Consider the following 18,791-nt stretch of genomic DNA (forward strand, 5'->3'; position numbering starts at 1 on the left):
ATTCAAACAAACGGACAGGAATTTTTAGATGTAGAAAAACGAATACGAATTAGGAAAGTAGTGAAAAAAAGTTTATTAAAATTATAAAATGATTCAAAATCCTTTCAATTGTATTGAATATGCACCAATCCTCAGAAAACTTGTTAGAAACAGGTAATGAATGTCGCAATATATCCATGACTAAACGACAAAGCAAATTACTGTCTTACATTTATCACATACTGCAGGTTTCAAAATAAAATTACTTTTTATGATATAATTTACATGCATCTATGTATCTCGGGTATGATTTGAATATCACATGGTAGCGAAATCAAGAGAACCAAGATTCTATCATATTCTATCAAGAATGCTATCCTAGGACAAGAACCAGGCATAGAAAACAAAAGCACAACATAGAATATAAAATAACAAAAATAATACATAGAAGGCAACAAAGTAAATGAGCAATTCGGACTAAACTGAAAACTGGGAGCAGTGACCAGGTGCACCTATAGAATAAGCGTGATCTGATTTTCAAGAAAAATTCGTCAAGCTGCTAATAAAAGGTAAGGCCGGCGTAGACAAAAGAGGAAAGAAAAACTATGGAAATGTACCAAAGATAAATTCAGAATATAAATGAAAGAACATATCAGCTTTCATTCCTCATTTTGTCTAAACGAAATTAAGTTTAAGCAACGCCTTTCCAATGCATATTTGAGACAATAATTTACTTTAATAATTTACAACTCCAATTATCGTTCATTAAAATAACTAAATTTAATGAATCAACCATTAAATTCGTTTATTGCATTATTACAATTTGTTATCGTTTTTAGTCCGTGCAAATGCATGTACTTTTCCCGCTTTCAAAGCAATTGTATTTATGAAGGAATGTTATTAGTTCATCATTCACAGTTTGATATTGTGAGGAATACAATCGAAATCCCTGCCAACCAAAACCCTTTATTTCGATATGTTTTTTCGGCTGTTTGGTTTCTTTTTCGGATAGAACAGTATCATCAGTAACCACAAAGCGTCATGACTTGCCAAACAATGTGTCTAGAAAAAATAATGTGTGTTGGCGGAATTCATCAGTCGTCCTACTTGTTGTCCGGTGGTGACTTTACAAACTATATGATGGTTGCCCATCATTGAACATCAATATACTTTTATCATTCCTGTGTCAACATTCAATTTTTTTGTTGACAAGTTGATTTTGTTGAATTTATTAAAGTCATAACAATTTTCGCCAAAACCAAGAGTTGAGTTGTTTATTTAGTAATTAATATAAGCCAAATTAAAATCAATCGCATTGTTTTATTAGATCATAGAATTATTCAGTTGATCATATTTCAAGAAACGTAAATGAGCAATTCTGTATTTAAGGTAATAGTTTCGTTTATTATATGCAATAAATCCTCGGCAACTTTACGATATGTAAGCAGTTTTTCTGACATTATGATTCGGAAAGTACTGTAAATTAATATCTTCTTTGGTAAACAAAAGCAGCACATCAACTGGGTGAAGCTTGATAAAAATACTAATATATTCAACACAGAACTTTTTTTCGGAATAACACTAATTTAAAGAATTGGTTTAAATGACCATTGAATGCAAACCTCTCCTGTTCGTCTGACATATTTATATCGTCTTCTAATGACAAAGATGTCGTTGTCATTGATATGTTTCTATATAAGGGGATTGAATAGCAGTTTGAATTTTTGGCATTGACTTTCAATACCAGATAATCAAACCGGATGCTGTCAAAATTATGGATTTGTACATATCAGCTGAGCAACGTTTTACCAATAGAATATTATAATTTTTTAATGATCTACAGTAATACATATTCTTAATTAAAAACTGTTATGAATTATGTTACTTAAAAAAAAAAACAATACAATACAAAACTACAACTAGTTAGGGACAAAACTCGTTACTTAGATTTTTTCTTCGTAAATGTGGATGTTATCGAAGTTTGAGATGTTTGGAATCAATTATTTTGACATTATCTTTACCATGATAAAAACAAAACACAAACAAGACACAAACAAAATCTATGCAGGATTATACGGTTTGATCATCATTGTTGTTTTGGCTAAGCCAACTTTTCCTCGCCAGGTTTTCCAGATCATGAATTGCACTCCCTTTTTACCTGGTCCATAAAGGCCAAAAATATTACACTGAGAACAGCTTCTGTACCACCACCCAGATTTCATCCGTAGAGGACAGACATCGTCTTGGTCCTTAGTCAGAAATGCCATACCATTCAAACTTTTCGATTTGTAGTTTATCATTGAATTTCCTGTTTAATTGTATAAATTGTACAGTACAATTAATATAATGGTTAATGAACATCAAAGTAAAATGAAAACTTGGATTGGGGTGTTGTTTATTAGCGTCATCATATACATTTCAACATAGTTCTTTTTGTTCAATGATAGTTTTATTTTTTTAAGTAAAGTTCAAATTTGCCAAATTGTAGCTTGATGATTTCTTTTGCACTTTCAATTTTTACCTCGAGAAGTGACACATTATGTAATATCAAATTTGAACAGAAAATATATACACATTAAGGAATAGAATTTGATCAACTTCTACAAGTCTTGTGAACGATCATTTCGTAATCACGAAATAAATAGTTGCTTGGTAGATTTTCGCTGGTTTTAGTATTATTTCAGCAAAATAGTGATATATACATATATTATTAAGTCTTCACCGAAATTAAGCACAGTACGTTTGTATCGTAAGTTTTTCTGAGTAAAGACGAAATAGATCACCAGTCTCTCCGCTTTGTTTCTTTTTCTTTTGTTTGTCTATTTCTTTTTATTTATTTTTTTTTTGTTAATTTCTTATCTATTTCTGTTTTGTTTTTGTTTTGTTAGTTTGTTAGTTTTTGTTTTTTTTGTTTTTTTTTGTTTTTTGTTTTTGTTGTTTGTTTTTGTTCAAAAGGACAGATTTGTCAGACGTTTTCGTTTAATGCAACAATAATACCTTGAATCTCTTACAGTGGTTGGTTAATTAGTTCCAATGAGATATTTACCAGCAGTTCCTGAATAACCATCTAGGTTCAGTGTATAATTGGTGGTTTCATCATCAACCCCGAACGTAGAATACAGTGCATAAGATGTGTTTCCATCAGCATCAACCAAATCAAACCGGACCTGGTATTGGGCTCTTGATGTTATTTGGTAGAGAATTTCGTTGCCTGAAATAACTTATGAAATTGTTTAAGCTGTCTCTTTGGAAATATTAACGATAAGCCATTACAGTTTCATAAACCTGAACTTACAATTAGGAAATTGGCGATGCGTGTTTTACAAAAACAAATACATACATATAGCAGTGTTAGCTTCATCATTTGATTTTCTGAATATAAATACCGAGCCAGAATTCTCCTGATATATTTCCAAAACCAATCTTATAATCTTGCCAAACTCTATTGAAGTTAACTGAACCATCAAACCTTCTGCCAACAACCTGAAAAAAGAAAAATGAAGGTCTAATAAGATCTTCTTCTCTAATCAATCAATTTTTTTTAGCAAAAAACCAAACGTTTTATGTTACCGAGTTACTCGCAACTCGACGTAGCTTAGATGTGAAAAGATGTCCCCAAAACGTAGAACATACTCAGTTAACCAGCATGAGCCGCGCACAGTATTATTATTAACACATTATTTGACACACGATTCACATAATGCACGATATGTACGATTTTTCACATCACAATTCATACGTCATTCCAAGACTTCACGAAACTACATTGAACATCTGTACCATGCTAGTCTCCTTACAAGTAGGGTTTCCTATCAGGGATATGTTGGTGCAAGATTAAAGTAATTACAAAAATGGATTATAGACGCGTGGACCGTTATTGTGTATTTACATGCATCACGAGAACAAATTTGTTCACTGTGCATTATTTTCCTTTGTCTACCCAAAAGTGACATTGAATGATGAATGTGCAAGTCGGCGGGTAATATTAGAAAAGATGATGACGCTCAAACAAACCGAAAAACCTATTCTATTTTATTTTCTCCTGTTTTTAGTAGAGTTAGGTTGGATATTGACTTCTATTTCTTTATACATGTTCTTTTTTGTGGGTGTCTATGTTCCCTTTCTAACCAGGGAAGATATTATTTTGATTTTAGTTCGAATCTTGGTTCCGTTAATTACTTCATTTACAAAATAGGCACTGTTTCCCGTTTCACAACTAAGACAGGTGTTTGAAAAGTTTTAAATAGTTTTCAAATACATACGGTCCATCCACCTATCTCACAACCAACGCTGACGGTGCTGCCATCATTATTTGAAATAATCTGGTAAATTCCACTGCTATTGTTCCCTGGCAACTCGCTGCAGTCACAAATTGGTCGTTCTTTAAAAAAAATGACATGACTTTAAATCTCTCAACTGGGATCAGTGCACAACTTATAGCCTACAAGACATAATGATTTCAGAATGACTGTAGGTAACTTAAGAATTTATTCGAATCATATATATTTTCATAAATTAGTTTGTATTTGTTTATTTTAGTACTGAAACTGCATTTCTCAATTATGGTCTTGAATGACAGGTTATATTTAGATTGGTTAAATTAAGATGCAGGCAAAAATGAAATGAACCACAAATTAACTCCAGTCCATATATTATTCAGACATTGCCTATGGTATAGGTGATTCATGGTGTAGAAAAACCCACGGAACCAACGATGCGTTTTTGGTCTATATATGCTGTAGTTTTATGAGACACAATTATTTTCTGTATTCAGATTCGTTTTTTTATTAGACAACTACACTTAACCTCCCATTAAATCAACCAAAGCAAACTATATCAAGAACTCTAACTCTTGTAAAGTGCTAACTTTATGTACAAATTATATAGATTTTATCCCAAAAGCGCAACACCCAATTGAAAAACTAAGACTGGTTTTGTGTCCATAACTGTTTCTGAACAAAACAAAAAAAAATTAAACTGAGTTCAGTTGGTGTTTGACATGCACATATCACCTCCTGTCTGACTTTTATTAAGACTGCTCGATAATGGCTATGAACCGAATTTCATTGCAAAATATTTGTGGTTTTTTTTAATCGTTTTAAGACATTTAACAGATATTAATGTTTGAGAAGCAATCTTTTTATTCTTATATGCAACTTAAAGATAAGTTAAGATATGTGTTAGTTAAGGTTTAATTTAAAAAGTGATTACTTGACGATTTTTAACTTGAAAATTAATTACAATGATCTTTTTTTAAAGAAGAGTGTGAAATGTTATTGTAATGCAATATTTCACAATTACTTAGACAAATATTGGGAAATCATTCAAAATAGTACGATATATGTAATATACATACCTATCTCCTGTAACTGTAAAACACTTGTACCAATACTTTTTATAGTATTTCGAAAACATTTAGACGGAATACATGTTTTGGTTTGATTGTTGAATTCAACAGAAAAGTATAGATTTGACGATCCAAACATCGCACATTCCATCAAAGACGAGGTCTCCAAGACTTTATGGAACGAATCCAAAGAAACGAATTTCACATTTGATATAACCTTATAGTTTTGCATTGAAAACGCAGTGCATGAAAAAAGAATGCAAAATAATGCATGTAAAGCATGCATATACATAGTATTTTTTTCAAAATTAAATAATGTTTGAGTTTTTATACCAAATCTGATCTGCTGAAAAAAAATACGTGTCAATTTTTAACGACAAGTAATTATAAGCGATTAAAAAATACAAGATCCATTGTCATCGTCATCTTGTTAGCAATCTCTACAGACACCATCGTCGATTAGTTTTGAGACAAAATATCATTCTGGGATTACGACTTTCTCAATATGCTTAAATTCTCATCACAGATAATGGCTGTTGTTGACTGGTGTCATTACCAACAAACGTGATATAGATTGTATTTAAAAGATTAAGAATTAATGAGTAAATCGTGTTTGAAGATGTAAAAAAGTATAAAATACAAATGAAAGAATGACAGTACGGATTAAAATTTTTCCTTGTCGTTTATTTATATGTATTTTAAATTTGATCGTCTCTTCAGCACTTGATCTGATTTCGAGAGCAACAGCACGATTCACCATAGGTCGTTAGAACAGTCGTCTTTAATCCAAATATTTATTTTTATATCTGACCATTTACCTATCAACAGCACCTCCATTTCTGTGCGTGTTGCATTATTAAGGGGATACATAATCCCGAAATTTTAAGACTTAAAGAGATTGTATAAGTAGAAGTAAAATAGAGCACATAATAAAACTCATTATATTATTATCATTTTTTTTCAATGTAATATTCAACTCTAGATACCTGGGACTTTCCTATTTTAAACAAGAATTAGTACATGTTCCATAATAGATAAACTTAATTATGATCATTATATAGAGTTATTTCCCTTTATTTAAACATTCCCTATGCTTTATACGTAATTCAGTCCCCCACATTTTAGAATCATGTAGATGTTTACAGGTTGATATATGAGCATTTGTGTCAAAAAAGTGATAGCTGTAATTGACATTGTTCTAACGTCACTGTCAGTTGTAGTATTATGTAACACTCCCAACATAACAAAGGACAGTACACTAACGACACTGTAAACGACAGTCCTGTAACCACATTGAAAATGGTAGTTAACAGAAACGTGATTGAAAATGACAGTTTTCAGTAATATCACCAAAAAGAACAGTACTGTAATGTCATTTTAAATGAAGGTTTGCCGTTTAATCTCTTTTAATGATAGTTACTAGTTATATAGTATACTGTTACGTCATTTTAATTGACAGTGCTATAACACCTGTAATACACATGTAACATAAAAAAAAATATATATACACACAACGTTAGTCAACCATAATTCAAAATTCAATCAATCGTAGGTAATTGGAAGTAACAATTCCTGAGAATTTGTAAGGAATGTCTGTTATTGTTTTTTTGTTTTTGTTTTGGTCTGTGAAGAAAATAACCTAAACAACAAGATGCACACTTAATAACCCGAGTAGCAGTTACTGTCAAGTGTGTACCACGGGCGTTGAGGTTATTTCAAATAGACCGAAAACATATATGCATTCCTTATAATTTAATTTTAGTATCAAAATTCGACGAATACATCATTAAAAATGTTGATGACGTTATAGACACGTTACAAAATTTGGTCTATCAGAAAGCGTTTAACTTCTGCAAATCACATCATAATAATTGCATTTATTTTTAGGAAAATGTACCTCAATGGATTACCATATTTGAAAAATCGCAATTTTGATTATTCCTCAATTACAGGTAGGATATTTTTCAAAAGGTGTACAGTTACTCACGTTTTTGTTTTCAATTATTCTTATAAGTTCAGTTAGTGTATTTTGAAGAATATGATGATTAGAAATATTCCTAATTGACTTCCAGTAGAGGTTTGTTTTCTTTGTCTGACATGAATGACATATCGTAAACATTCATAGTTTTGAATTTCAAATATCAATTTTTTAAATCGAAATCAATATTTTTTCAATAATAACTACTCTTGGAATAAAGAGTTATGAAACAAACAATGCAAAAGTAAGACGTTACTTATGGTTGAGGTGAAGAAAAATCCCCTGAACAAACGATACTTTTTTGTCTATATATGCTTTATATTCTCGTAACGATATCCTTTCTGTATTCAGATCCGCATTTTATTTTATTTTATTTTATTATTATTTTTTATTTATTTTTTTTTTTCAGAAAACCACACATTGATGTCCCACTAAAGTCAGCCATATCAAGACAGATCAAGAACAATAACTACAAAGTTCCAATTCCACACAGAAACTATATAAATCTCGAAAACGCAAAAAATGCAATGACAACCTAAGACTAGTGATGTGGTCTGTACATGAAACTGGAAGTGGAAAAGACAAGTCGTGGGTTTTTCATATGCATGATGAATCACCTGTTTTTCTTTTCTTTTTTTTTGTTTTTGTTTTATGTTTTTGTTTTTGTTTTTGTTTTTTTTTTTTTGGTGGTTTTTTGGTTAATTTATTTTGTTATTTTGTATAGACTGCACCTGAGGATAGAGATGTTCAATCAAACGTAATGACTAAGGAACAATAATCTTGATTTCATTTGGAAGAATATATTTAACAGGGTACAACAAAAAAAGTATGGTGCATAAGAGTAATCAGAGGAACCAAGGTTATAGTGGTAATCAAAAGACTGTTATCCAGGGACAAAGACCAGACATGGAAAACAGACATTCAAGAAGTTATGAGTACTTCTTGTATACAACTTATATTTTGATTATGATCTTCCTACATATTTGATTTTAATGCTGCTGATGAGAGGTTATTCCTTGAAACACGTGTACAGCATATCAAAATTTACAATATATAAAACTGGTATTTTTTTTGTATTTATACACAACAAAGAACATACTGTAACTACAATCATACATACATAGTAATAAAAGCAAATGAGCAACTCGGATTCCACTAAAAACTGGCAGCATGGACCAGGTGTACCGGTAAGGTAAACGTCCTCTGATTTTCGAAAAAGTAGGTAGGCGAAAGAGGAAAGTAAAACTATGATACATTGAACAGTTCAATTTTCATAGTGTATGCTTACCCACAGGTACAATCAGAACACAAAACAACTACCACATATTTGTTAACTTTCAAACCTATAAACAAGGAATGACAAGAACTATAGCTTGGTTTCATATTTTATTCATTTTTCAATGACCATTGTTTTATGAATACAAAAATAATGAAATGATTAAAGAAAAGATTCCTTTTGGCAATACATCAATTCTTATGTGATATTGATGTAAATGTAAAAGAAATCACTTTTGAAGTAAAACTTTTATATTATAAACGTGTGTTATGCATTAATTGTTTTTAATTATATTTAGGATTATCTATTTTGTTATCTTTATTCCTGATAAAAACTTATATGTGGTGATTTTTTAATATTTAAAGGACTTAAATTAATGTAATTTCTATTATCAGCATACCTGAATTGACATTTTGTCATAGTAGGAAATCCGGAATTGTTTCGTAATTATGCACACTTGTAATTTCTATTATCAGCATACCTGAATTGACATTTTGTCATAGTAGGAAATCCGGAATTGTTTCGTAATTATGCACACTTACTGGAAAAAACTAAGATCAAGATAAGCATATACATATTGCAAAACTTTTGTCTGAAACATGTGGAACGTTGTCTGCCTTCCAAATAAGTTATAATCGACGCAATTTTCCTTTTGTAGATAGTAAGAGCGTTACTAAACTTCAAAAAATCTGTTTTTACTATAAATCCATAAAGAAATATTTCAAGCGTGAAAATGTCCTCTTTACTGCCATTTTACCCCAAATAACCTTTACGAAAATGGGGAAACGTCTAAATTAATGAGTTTTCCCAAAGTTGGAATATCGTTTATATTTGTAATAGTAGTTTAATAGATTTTTTTCTATCTTGTAAACCACACTTACAAATGAAAAGTGGGATATATGTCACCCATTCGCCAGTGTATCCACATAAAACATTATGCGAAAAGGTAAAGAAAGTTCATATTTTGTGAAACATCAAATCGAGTCGTACATTGTGTATTTTTATTTTGATGATGTGAAACTGCTTGAATAACTGATCAAATACTTTGTTTTAATTAAAAGGACGGGCGTTTCACCAAGCTGTCGGAATGCCTTTAGCATTTTTTCTTTGCCTATCTGATCTGTTTTCTATTTCAAAGCGTTTGTATCGATATTTATACCAATGCTGCAACAGAACAAAGATACCCGACACGCGCTGTCTTTTAATTTTCCTTTTCTTACTACAGGTGAAATTTTATTTGAACATAATTCTACTTTCAATTTTAGATTTAATATAATTGTACCTAAGGAAAATCAAGGGAACCAAACTAATTTGTCTATTCCTGTATTAAACCATTAATTGATTTTTTTAGACTATAGTTTACATGTGATATTGCTTTAATCATTTTTCTTACATCTAAGAGATCAAGCGGGAATGAAGTTAATTGAATTTAAACAATTTCTTATGGATGCCGTGGAGGACTACGCGAGAACAGAAAAATATTTATTCTCTGTTAGAGTGGGTAAAGGCCGTGAAGTCTTTTGAAACAAATGAAAGTTTTCAGTAGATCCATAAGTGTCAATGCTACATCAGTTTTCAAAGATCTCATGGTAAAAAAACCATTATCTACTATACATGACAAATATGTTGTCGTACCAACAGACAAAGCCCAAAACAACATTGTTTTTGTCTGCAAAACATATTACATCCAATGTTTTTTATCAGAAGTTGACGTAGAAAATAACAGCAGTGATAAGACCTATACTGCCCTTACAATCTCCAAAGAAGACATAATGGAAAATCATAAATCTGTGCTATTCTATTCTGGTCCCTCTACCAAAGACGAATTGTGATTTACCGTCTATGTGCTGAATTCTTAAATTCCACAATACATACAAACAACTTTACAAAGATTGATCTACAAGATGTGCCACCAAACCTCTTTCAAAATCTTTAACTTCCATACTCACAGCTGTCAAATAGGGTCTCAAGTCTTACCACAACATTTGTTATCCCCGTAGTGGTATTTATTCGATGTGGATCCTGAAAAATTCGAAAGATCTTTTGGATACCCTCCATTCAAGATTATTATCAGAATAAAATAGCATTGAAACCTATGATTTTTTTGCAACACTGTATACTTCTATCCCCATACTCAGCTAAAATTCCGACTCAAAAACATCAAACATCGTTTTTTCTAAAAAAAAATTGGTACACCTAGATACAAATATATAGTTCTTGGTAAAGAATCCACATACTTTGTAAAAAACAATTCCAAATCCGTTAAAAATTCCAAAAACATTTGGGGAGTTAATCGCGTCTACCCCTAGGTACTTATAAAGGGATACAGGATAGTCCAAACATTGTGAAATCAGTCTCACATCTTGACCTACATTTACAGATCGATGACAAACTTAATGACCTTTCATTCAGAATTGTCAACTTTCCTTTAATAGGTTGCAATGTCCATTCAGCACTTACTCTTTATACTACAATTCATATGTTCTGCCTGAAATTGTCGTGACTACGCAGACTTTTTGTATTGCGCTAGACCTTTTTACAATTAGGCATATGTAACATGGTTATGTTTGCTACAAGATTGAAGTCATCACTACAAAAGTTTTATGGTCTTCATCATGAACTCGTGGATCATTACGATGTATCCATTTGCAACATGTAAACTGATTTGTTCCAGGTGTCAAAGGTTCCCTTTCCTCTACCATGTACCTGCCATTTTATGAGCAACTCGCGATCGGCAGGTGTTTCTATAAGGTCAGAGGACGCTAAAAGTACCGGTGCACCTTGTCCAGGTTCCCGGTTATAAGTGGGGTCTGAGTTGCTCATTTATCATTGTTACTTTGTATGTATCATTTTAGTGACTTTATATTTTTTGTTGTGTTTGTCTGTTTTCCCTGTCTGGTGTTTATCCCTGGATTACATTCTTTTGATTTTCGATAGACTCTTGGTTTCCTTGATTATGCTTTTCAAAACAAATATACTGCAAAGGAAAATTGAGAAACTATATTTAGAACGGTAATAGAGAAATCACAATAAAGCACATAAACTAACAAAAACAAAACAAAAGAACAAAAAGCAAAGAAAAAAAAACGAAAAAAAAAACAAAAAAACACACAGATAGAACGTAAGATAAAAGAGCAACCCGGAATCTACTTTAAACATAGTGCACAGACCAGGTGCACTGATTTGATTAATATCCTCTGTTTCTCGGCAAATAACGAGATGTATATGGTGTAAATGTGATTACACTGTTTATTGCAATATGACAAACTTACTCATTTTACATTTAAAGAATATTAAACAAATATGACAAAAAGATCAAATAATATTTATCTGATAAAATATACCTAAATTTACATTTGTTTACACGTTTGTTGTGAATTCGAAACGCAATACATTTCATTAATGTGTATGTTGTATTTTTTTTACTTATTTTGTAGTATCGAAATTACTGTTACTAATAAACTGAAAAAAAAGCAAACAATAAGTTAATCTATCAAGAACTTTTCGGCTTGATCATCACTGACATTTCTGCCAAGCCGATTCTTCTCCAGGTTTTCCAGGTCATGTACTTCTCTCCTTGTTTAGTTGGCCCACATAGACCAAGAACATTACACTGCGAACAACTTCTGTACCACCATCCAGATTTTAGGCGTCGAGGACAGCCATCGTCCCGATCTCTAGTCAGAAAGGGCATGCCACTCAAACTTTTCGATTTATACTTTTTCATAGAATTTCCTGTTTAATGGTATAAATGTATAGTACAATTTATGTTATGATAAATGAATCTCATCTAACATGGAGCATGACTGAAATACGGCAGTTGTTATACTACATTTTAGCATATCATTTCCTCGTGGTATTTTAAGGAGGTAGACCTAAGGTAAAGGAAATAACTCTTGAAATCAGTGATATGCTTGTATCATATTCATTTTAACCAAGGTCTATCAAGCTTTTATTTCATACGGAATGAAATCAATCCAAGTTACTTTGATGCTTACATGAGATTGATGTAAAATGCTGAACACAAACATTCCAATGATTTTTAAGGTTGTATTCTTTACTGTAGGTCTACCTCCTTAAGTTCAATGGAAGGTTAGATTTTAACAATGATTCAATCTTGGTAGTTCAATTATTTTCCTTTGCAATTTTAATTTAATACTTCACTACTTCAAACAATACAACATACAATTACTACATAAACGATGTCACTAGAAGAACAAAGCAGGCAAAGTAATTGCATATAGTTTTCTTATGCAGTTAACAGCGAGGAAGATTTTTTTTTTAATTTTGTGGGTTCAAAACGACAGATAAGCCAGAAAATCTTGTCTTATACAAAACTAATACCTAGCGCTCTAGGTCATAAAGTATAAAATAGTTATTAAAAAATGTAAACTGGGAAAAAAAACTAATTTGTTTTCAATAATATATATACCGGCAGTTCCAGAATAACCTGTTAGCTTCAGTGTATAATTAGTGGTGTCATCATCAACTCCAAACGTAGAATACAGTGCATAGGATGTGTTTCCATCGGCATCGACCAAATCAAAAATGACCTGGTAGTAGGCTCTTGGTGCTATTTGGTAGAGAATTTCATTGCCTGCAAATACGTATGGAATAGTTTGAGCTATTTTGGGAAAATATTACTCAACAAGACTTTTTGTCCCATTCTTTGGTCATTTGGATTAACTCGTATTAGAATATTAGAGAAAAGCGTTTAACAATATTAAAACTAAGGCATTTTGTTTCGTCGATTAATATTTTAAAAATGTGTTATAAGTTAAATACCGAGCTAAAATTCTCCTGATATATTGCCAAAACCAATTTTTTAATCTTGCCAAGCTGTGTTGAAATCAACAGAACCATCAAACCTTCTGCTTACAACCTGAAGAGAAAAAGAAAGAGGTTACAAGTATTAATGAGCAATTGTTCCCTCATTCAATTCTTTCTTTTTTAAAACAGATGTTTGATGTTGCCGTGTTCTTCTATTGTATTCACAACACGATTTTGAAAGCTTTCTCCAAATACCTAGGCCCTATAGATTTTCTAGCGTGAATTGCTTACAAAATACACTTATCGTTTGAGTTATACGATAGACGATAGACCTTCGTAAATCATTCCTAGTTTTACATAAACAAAGACAGCGTTATATACATTTTGATTTATTTACGAATGAGAAAGGCCTTATCTCCATTTCCACAAATAAGACAGATGTAAAACAAGTTTCAATTATTTGCTTAATACTTACATTCCATCCATCTATCTCACATAAAACGCTCACATAGTTGCCATCGTCATTTGAGTTGATCCGATAAATCCCATTGCTATTATTCCCTGGCAACTCACTGCAGTCACAAAGTTGTTGTTCTTTCGAGAATATTTGTTTTTTATATTTCCACAGAATCTGTTTTATTTTTGTTTTGTTTTGAAGATTGTTTCATTTTGCTTTTTTTTTGTTTTTGTTTTTTGTTTTTTTTTTTTGTTTGTTTGTTTGTTTAATTTTTTTTGTTATTTCATTTTATATTTTTTACTTTTTTGGCATTTGTTTTAGTTCAATCGTTTAAAGACGTTAAAACAATTTCAAGTTTGAATTATATGCGCAACTCAAAAGTGTATCGAGGAAAGTGTCACTTACCACTTTTTTAACACTTGAGGAATTGTCATCGAAAATAGATTTTAATTAATATGTGAAAAGTTACAAAAATTGATTTTTTCTTTCAAATTATTCGAACAGTGTGCAAAATAGTAAAGCATGTGTATTATACATGTACATACCCATTCCTTGTTTCTGTAGAACACTTGAGCCAATATTCATAGCATTTTTTCGGGAACATTTAGACAGAACACATGTGTTAGTTTGGTTGTTGAATTCAATATAAAAGTATGGATAAAACAAGCCAAACATTGCACATTCCATGAAAGGAGAAGTATAAAAGACTTTATACATTTGATCCAAAGACAGGAATTTTACATCAGAGTTAACCGTATAGTTCATAATTGAAAACGCAGTACATACAAATGGATAACTCCCAATCAATATATGAAGAACAAACATGGTAACTTAGAAAAAAACGTATATTAAAAGGGTGTGCAGATTTATAAACCAAAGCTGATAAACTCCACAGCCAATCAATTGAAAAAAAAATACGTACCGATTGTTAATGGGTCAGAGGTTGAAATCAATTTATCCGTACATGATCCTTGTCATCGTCAATATGTGTACGTATGGATTCTCAAGCGGCATAATCCCCGATTAATTTTAAGAAAATTAGATTATTTTGTTTAATATGGTTTAATATCATCGACGATAAAGACAGTTGTTATCAGTTTTTGCATCCTGATAAAATAAAGTAATGCAATTTGCGTTTCGGTAAGGATTAATCCATGACAAGAAAAATCATCCTTCAAGTTTACGAAAGTATGAGATACAAATTAAGGAAATGAAGTACAGAGCAAATAACAAATGATGATTCCTCGTTATTTGTATGTACTTGCCTTTTTGCACTTGTTCTAATTCCGAGTGCAGCTCATTGATCATATCCTGCATATGATTGTGAACAGATTTACAATATTAATTTTCCGCGATGATCACTCCTAAAGTAGCAGTGGACGTTATCTTAAATTTACCATTCCGATTTAAATAATCCATATTTCCAGTCTTTAGAATGGAGAGTCTAAATTCATGCATCGGTTTCTATAGAAGTTTTTCGGTTATTTGAGAATTTAATGGTGTTTAATCTGGTCTTTGTCCCTGGATCTGTTTTATAATCCTGATCTCTTTACTGGTTTGCTGGCATTATATCCCCACTTTTTCTCGTTAAAAAAGCGTAAATAAAAATTGATCATATTTTAGTCCAAAATTTTATGAAGCCACAGAGTATTACTGATTGTAATTTATATTTGCATTATACAACCTTTCGTGTTCCTTAATTTGACCAAGGGAATGGAGTAGCATCTTCAAATATGTAACTCACCCATTAGCAGTTGTTTGGAATTTGCACACATTCTTTATCATAAAATAAATGATGCATTTTAGCTTTTCCTATATGCATTCGTTGGAAAAGAGAAGGGATATCACTGAAAAAGCATTACTAATTATTTTGTTTTTGTCTAAAAGTTATTAATTGGACCAGGTGCACCGTAGGGTAAACGTGCTCTGTTGTTAATTGTTTTAATGCTAATCAAATGAAGGGTTACAAAGTATAACAAAATAACAGAACCGATAAATTGACAATAGTCAAAATAATTAGTCAAATCAAATTGTGTATAACAAAGGCAATATCACCGTAAAAACAGAAAAATTGAAAACACCACAGCATTCCTGACTTGTGTGGGCATTTCTTTGAAGAAATGAAGAAATGGAATGAATAAGGTTTCATAACCCGTCAACGTTAACCTTCCCACTCGCACTTCCATTTATTTCATCACAAATTGAAAGCACATGATTGCCAACAGTCAAAATTGGTAAAACCAGTGGTCAATACAGTACTAAATATATGAACATATATTTCAGTTATTCACACTTTAAGTAAAAAAATCCTCTTGTTGGTCATATACATTTTGTACTGTGATGACGACTGTCGTCAATTTCGAGATGAAAATTTATTAAAATAGCAAGGAGTAAGTAGTTTCCATAATTTCTTGTTCTTCTACAAATTTGAATTATTAATGGAGAACACATCGTCAATATATCGCATGTAATATTTAAAGGATGTAGTTTCTTTAACCGTTTTTGTCTTTCGCGTGATATTAAAGGAACTCAAATTCATAAGAAGTTCTTTACATATCATACAAATGATGCCAGCATGTAAATAGTCGCTTCCTTCAATATAGATCCAAAGAGAATTGAACACTACAAAAATAAAAAAAAATGCGTGGAACCGTTGAAACTAAGGATTATGTAAAAATCTTCCGGGTAGCGAATGAAAACAAATTAAAACAAACTCATCCAGAATTGAAATGTGTGTAATACTAACAATATGTCCACTTACAAAAGGAACCAATGAACGAATTCAAAGGAAAATGTTGACTGTGGGCACGGCTTGATCATCATAATTATTTTCAACCGACAAGTTTGATTACGCCATATTTTTAAATCATATATTGATATTCCCGGTGGCCCTTAGGGTGATATAGGAATATTAGGTTGATATGGGAGTATTGGGTTGATATAGCATATGATATAGTTTTTGATATGTAATATTTAGTATATATTTGTAGGTCTACTTGTGTATGTTCATTGCATTAAAACATATTTCAGTAAATATCATATATGTATTGCATTGTCTTATTTTTAATCAAGGTATATTTGTACTGTTACACTTATTGAAGACATTTTGGTGACTTCTGTAAGTATTTACTATTTTTATAAAGATTATACGATGTTGCATTTGCTGCGTTTTACCATCTCTGTTTCTTTTTCGGGAATTGGTTGCAGGTAGTCTTGTTTTCGCTCAGGTGTGAAATTGGACAGGTGCTTTAGGTATTTATTTATATTAGTTTGACTTTCGTCATGGACTTTGAGCTAATGTGAGTAACTGACCAGAGCTAGTTGCTAACAATATCCTTGACATGTTGTAATTTAAACAAAACAAATTGTATTTAAAGGGTGAAGTGACTGTGTCGATATCCATATTACCTTTTTAAAGTGCTAATATGTTTCTGGTTCATGTTGCACTATATTTGAAAATGTATTTAAATGTATTACGGGTGTTTAGAATCACCTGTTTGCATATTTCGGGGAGTTCAACAGACTTTCTACTAACTATAAAGTGATAATGTAATTTCTCAAATATTTTGATAGAATATGTGAACTTAACATTTACTACATTTTCAATGCGTAGTAATTCAAGTGTAAAAGAGTGTAAAAGATAAACAAACCAAGCAGTGGATCGCACATGACAATTTTGTTTTAAAAATAATGTTATCAATTTCACATCACAAATGCATCCTTTCTCAAAGTTGGATGTTGGTGTTTGATTAGCTGCAACAATTAAAGAGAAATAAGTTACATAGAAAGCATTGAAATTCATCAAAGAAATGGATATAAATCCTTCATTTGAGCAAAATTTGGTTCTTTGTTAAGAAACTTTATAATCATCTTCTGAGCTATCCGTTGTCGATTTAGAACGACCCTAATAGTAATTAACATACATATGATATATACATTGCACTAGAATAAAACAATTCAGTTGGATTAAATTTCCCATGTGCCATCCATATCAAAGGATCAGCTTGACTTTCACTTGGACAGCATCTAAAGTATTGCATGTTATGTTCATTCTGGAAAAATACGAAATTGAACTATGAGTTTATTTGTATTTTATCTACGTTTAGAGTCTTAGTAAAAAAGCACCGTGTTCTTTTGCAGTGTATCATACATGTATTACTAACATTGCGGAAATAGTGTAATTTCTTAGTAGCTCCCGGTTGTTGTTAACGAAATCTGCTGTTCACCTTACGGTAAAGATATCTGTATGTGCTATTGTTTATATTGTTATACATATTTGTACATGTCGTCTATTCGTGTAATTATCTTAGAATGTGTTTCTCTTTGTATTTGTCGTATAACATGCTGTCGGAAATTCGAAGTACGATTGAAAAGTATTATTTGTGTATAACCCCGATTTCGTAATCCGACTACACACGGAAGCATCATCACAGAATACACTTGAGATATATAAGAATCAAAGATCTGACAAGATATTTAACACGGAAAAGCAGATAATCTACACTCACAACTAAAGAAAACTTTTTAAAAAATGGCAATCGATATGCTTTGATTTTGATGCTTCCATATAGTTTCGCCGATACATCAAATAGGAAAAAATTATCACTGTAAATAGAAAAACACGAACAAAAATCGGAATGTTTGCCTAAAAAAGCATGTTATGGTTGATAATTTTAGTGTTGCTGTTTTTTTTTCTTAGTAAAATGAAATAATTATGCTAAACATTAAATACGGTAAATATACACTTATATTTACACATGGAATTGCTAATTTGGCAGTCAAAGTGTCATTTTTTTTCTGATACTTTCCTGAAATTTTTACTACAATTAGATGCAAAGCTTCATGTGAAGCGAAAACTTATTCAATGTTAAAAGAAAAACAAACATAACCGTAAAAGGTTTTTGCAAAAAAATCTAAATTAAGTAAATTATGTTTACTATAAAGTCGATTTTGAATGTTCTGTCTATGATGAGTTTATTTCCTT

The 18,791-nt window shown here is 31.2% G+C and overlaps 1 protein-coding gene across 1 annotated transcript; it reads right to left on the minus strand.

Moving 5' to 3' along the window:
• Positions 1-2,039: 2,039 nt before the first annotated feature.
• On the minus strand, positions 2,040-14,392 carry LOC148607206 (angiopoietin-1-like). Its single transcript, XM_088543503.1, has 7 exons — positions 14,353-14,392; positions 13,460-13,462; positions 13,013-13,177; positions 4,242-4,360; positions 3,366-3,462; positions 3,026-3,190; positions 2,040-2,287 (listed from the first exon to the last, which is right to left on the minus strand). The coding sequence occupies exons 1-7, from the start codon at positions 14,390-14,392 to the stop codon at positions 2,040-2,042; spliced, it is 837 nt and encodes a 278-aa protein (XP_088399629.1).
• Positions 14,393-18,791: the final 4,399 nt, after the last annotated feature.

The sequence above is a fragment of the Perna viridis genome, chromosome 9 (genome assembly GCF_037379345.1).
Source record: "Perna viridis isolate PV_CMFRI_1.1 ecotype Kerala chromosome 9, ASM3737934v1, whole genome shotgun sequence".
Taxonomy (NCBI): Eukaryota; Metazoa; Mollusca; class Bivalvia; order Mytilida; family Mytilidae; genus Perna; species Perna viridis.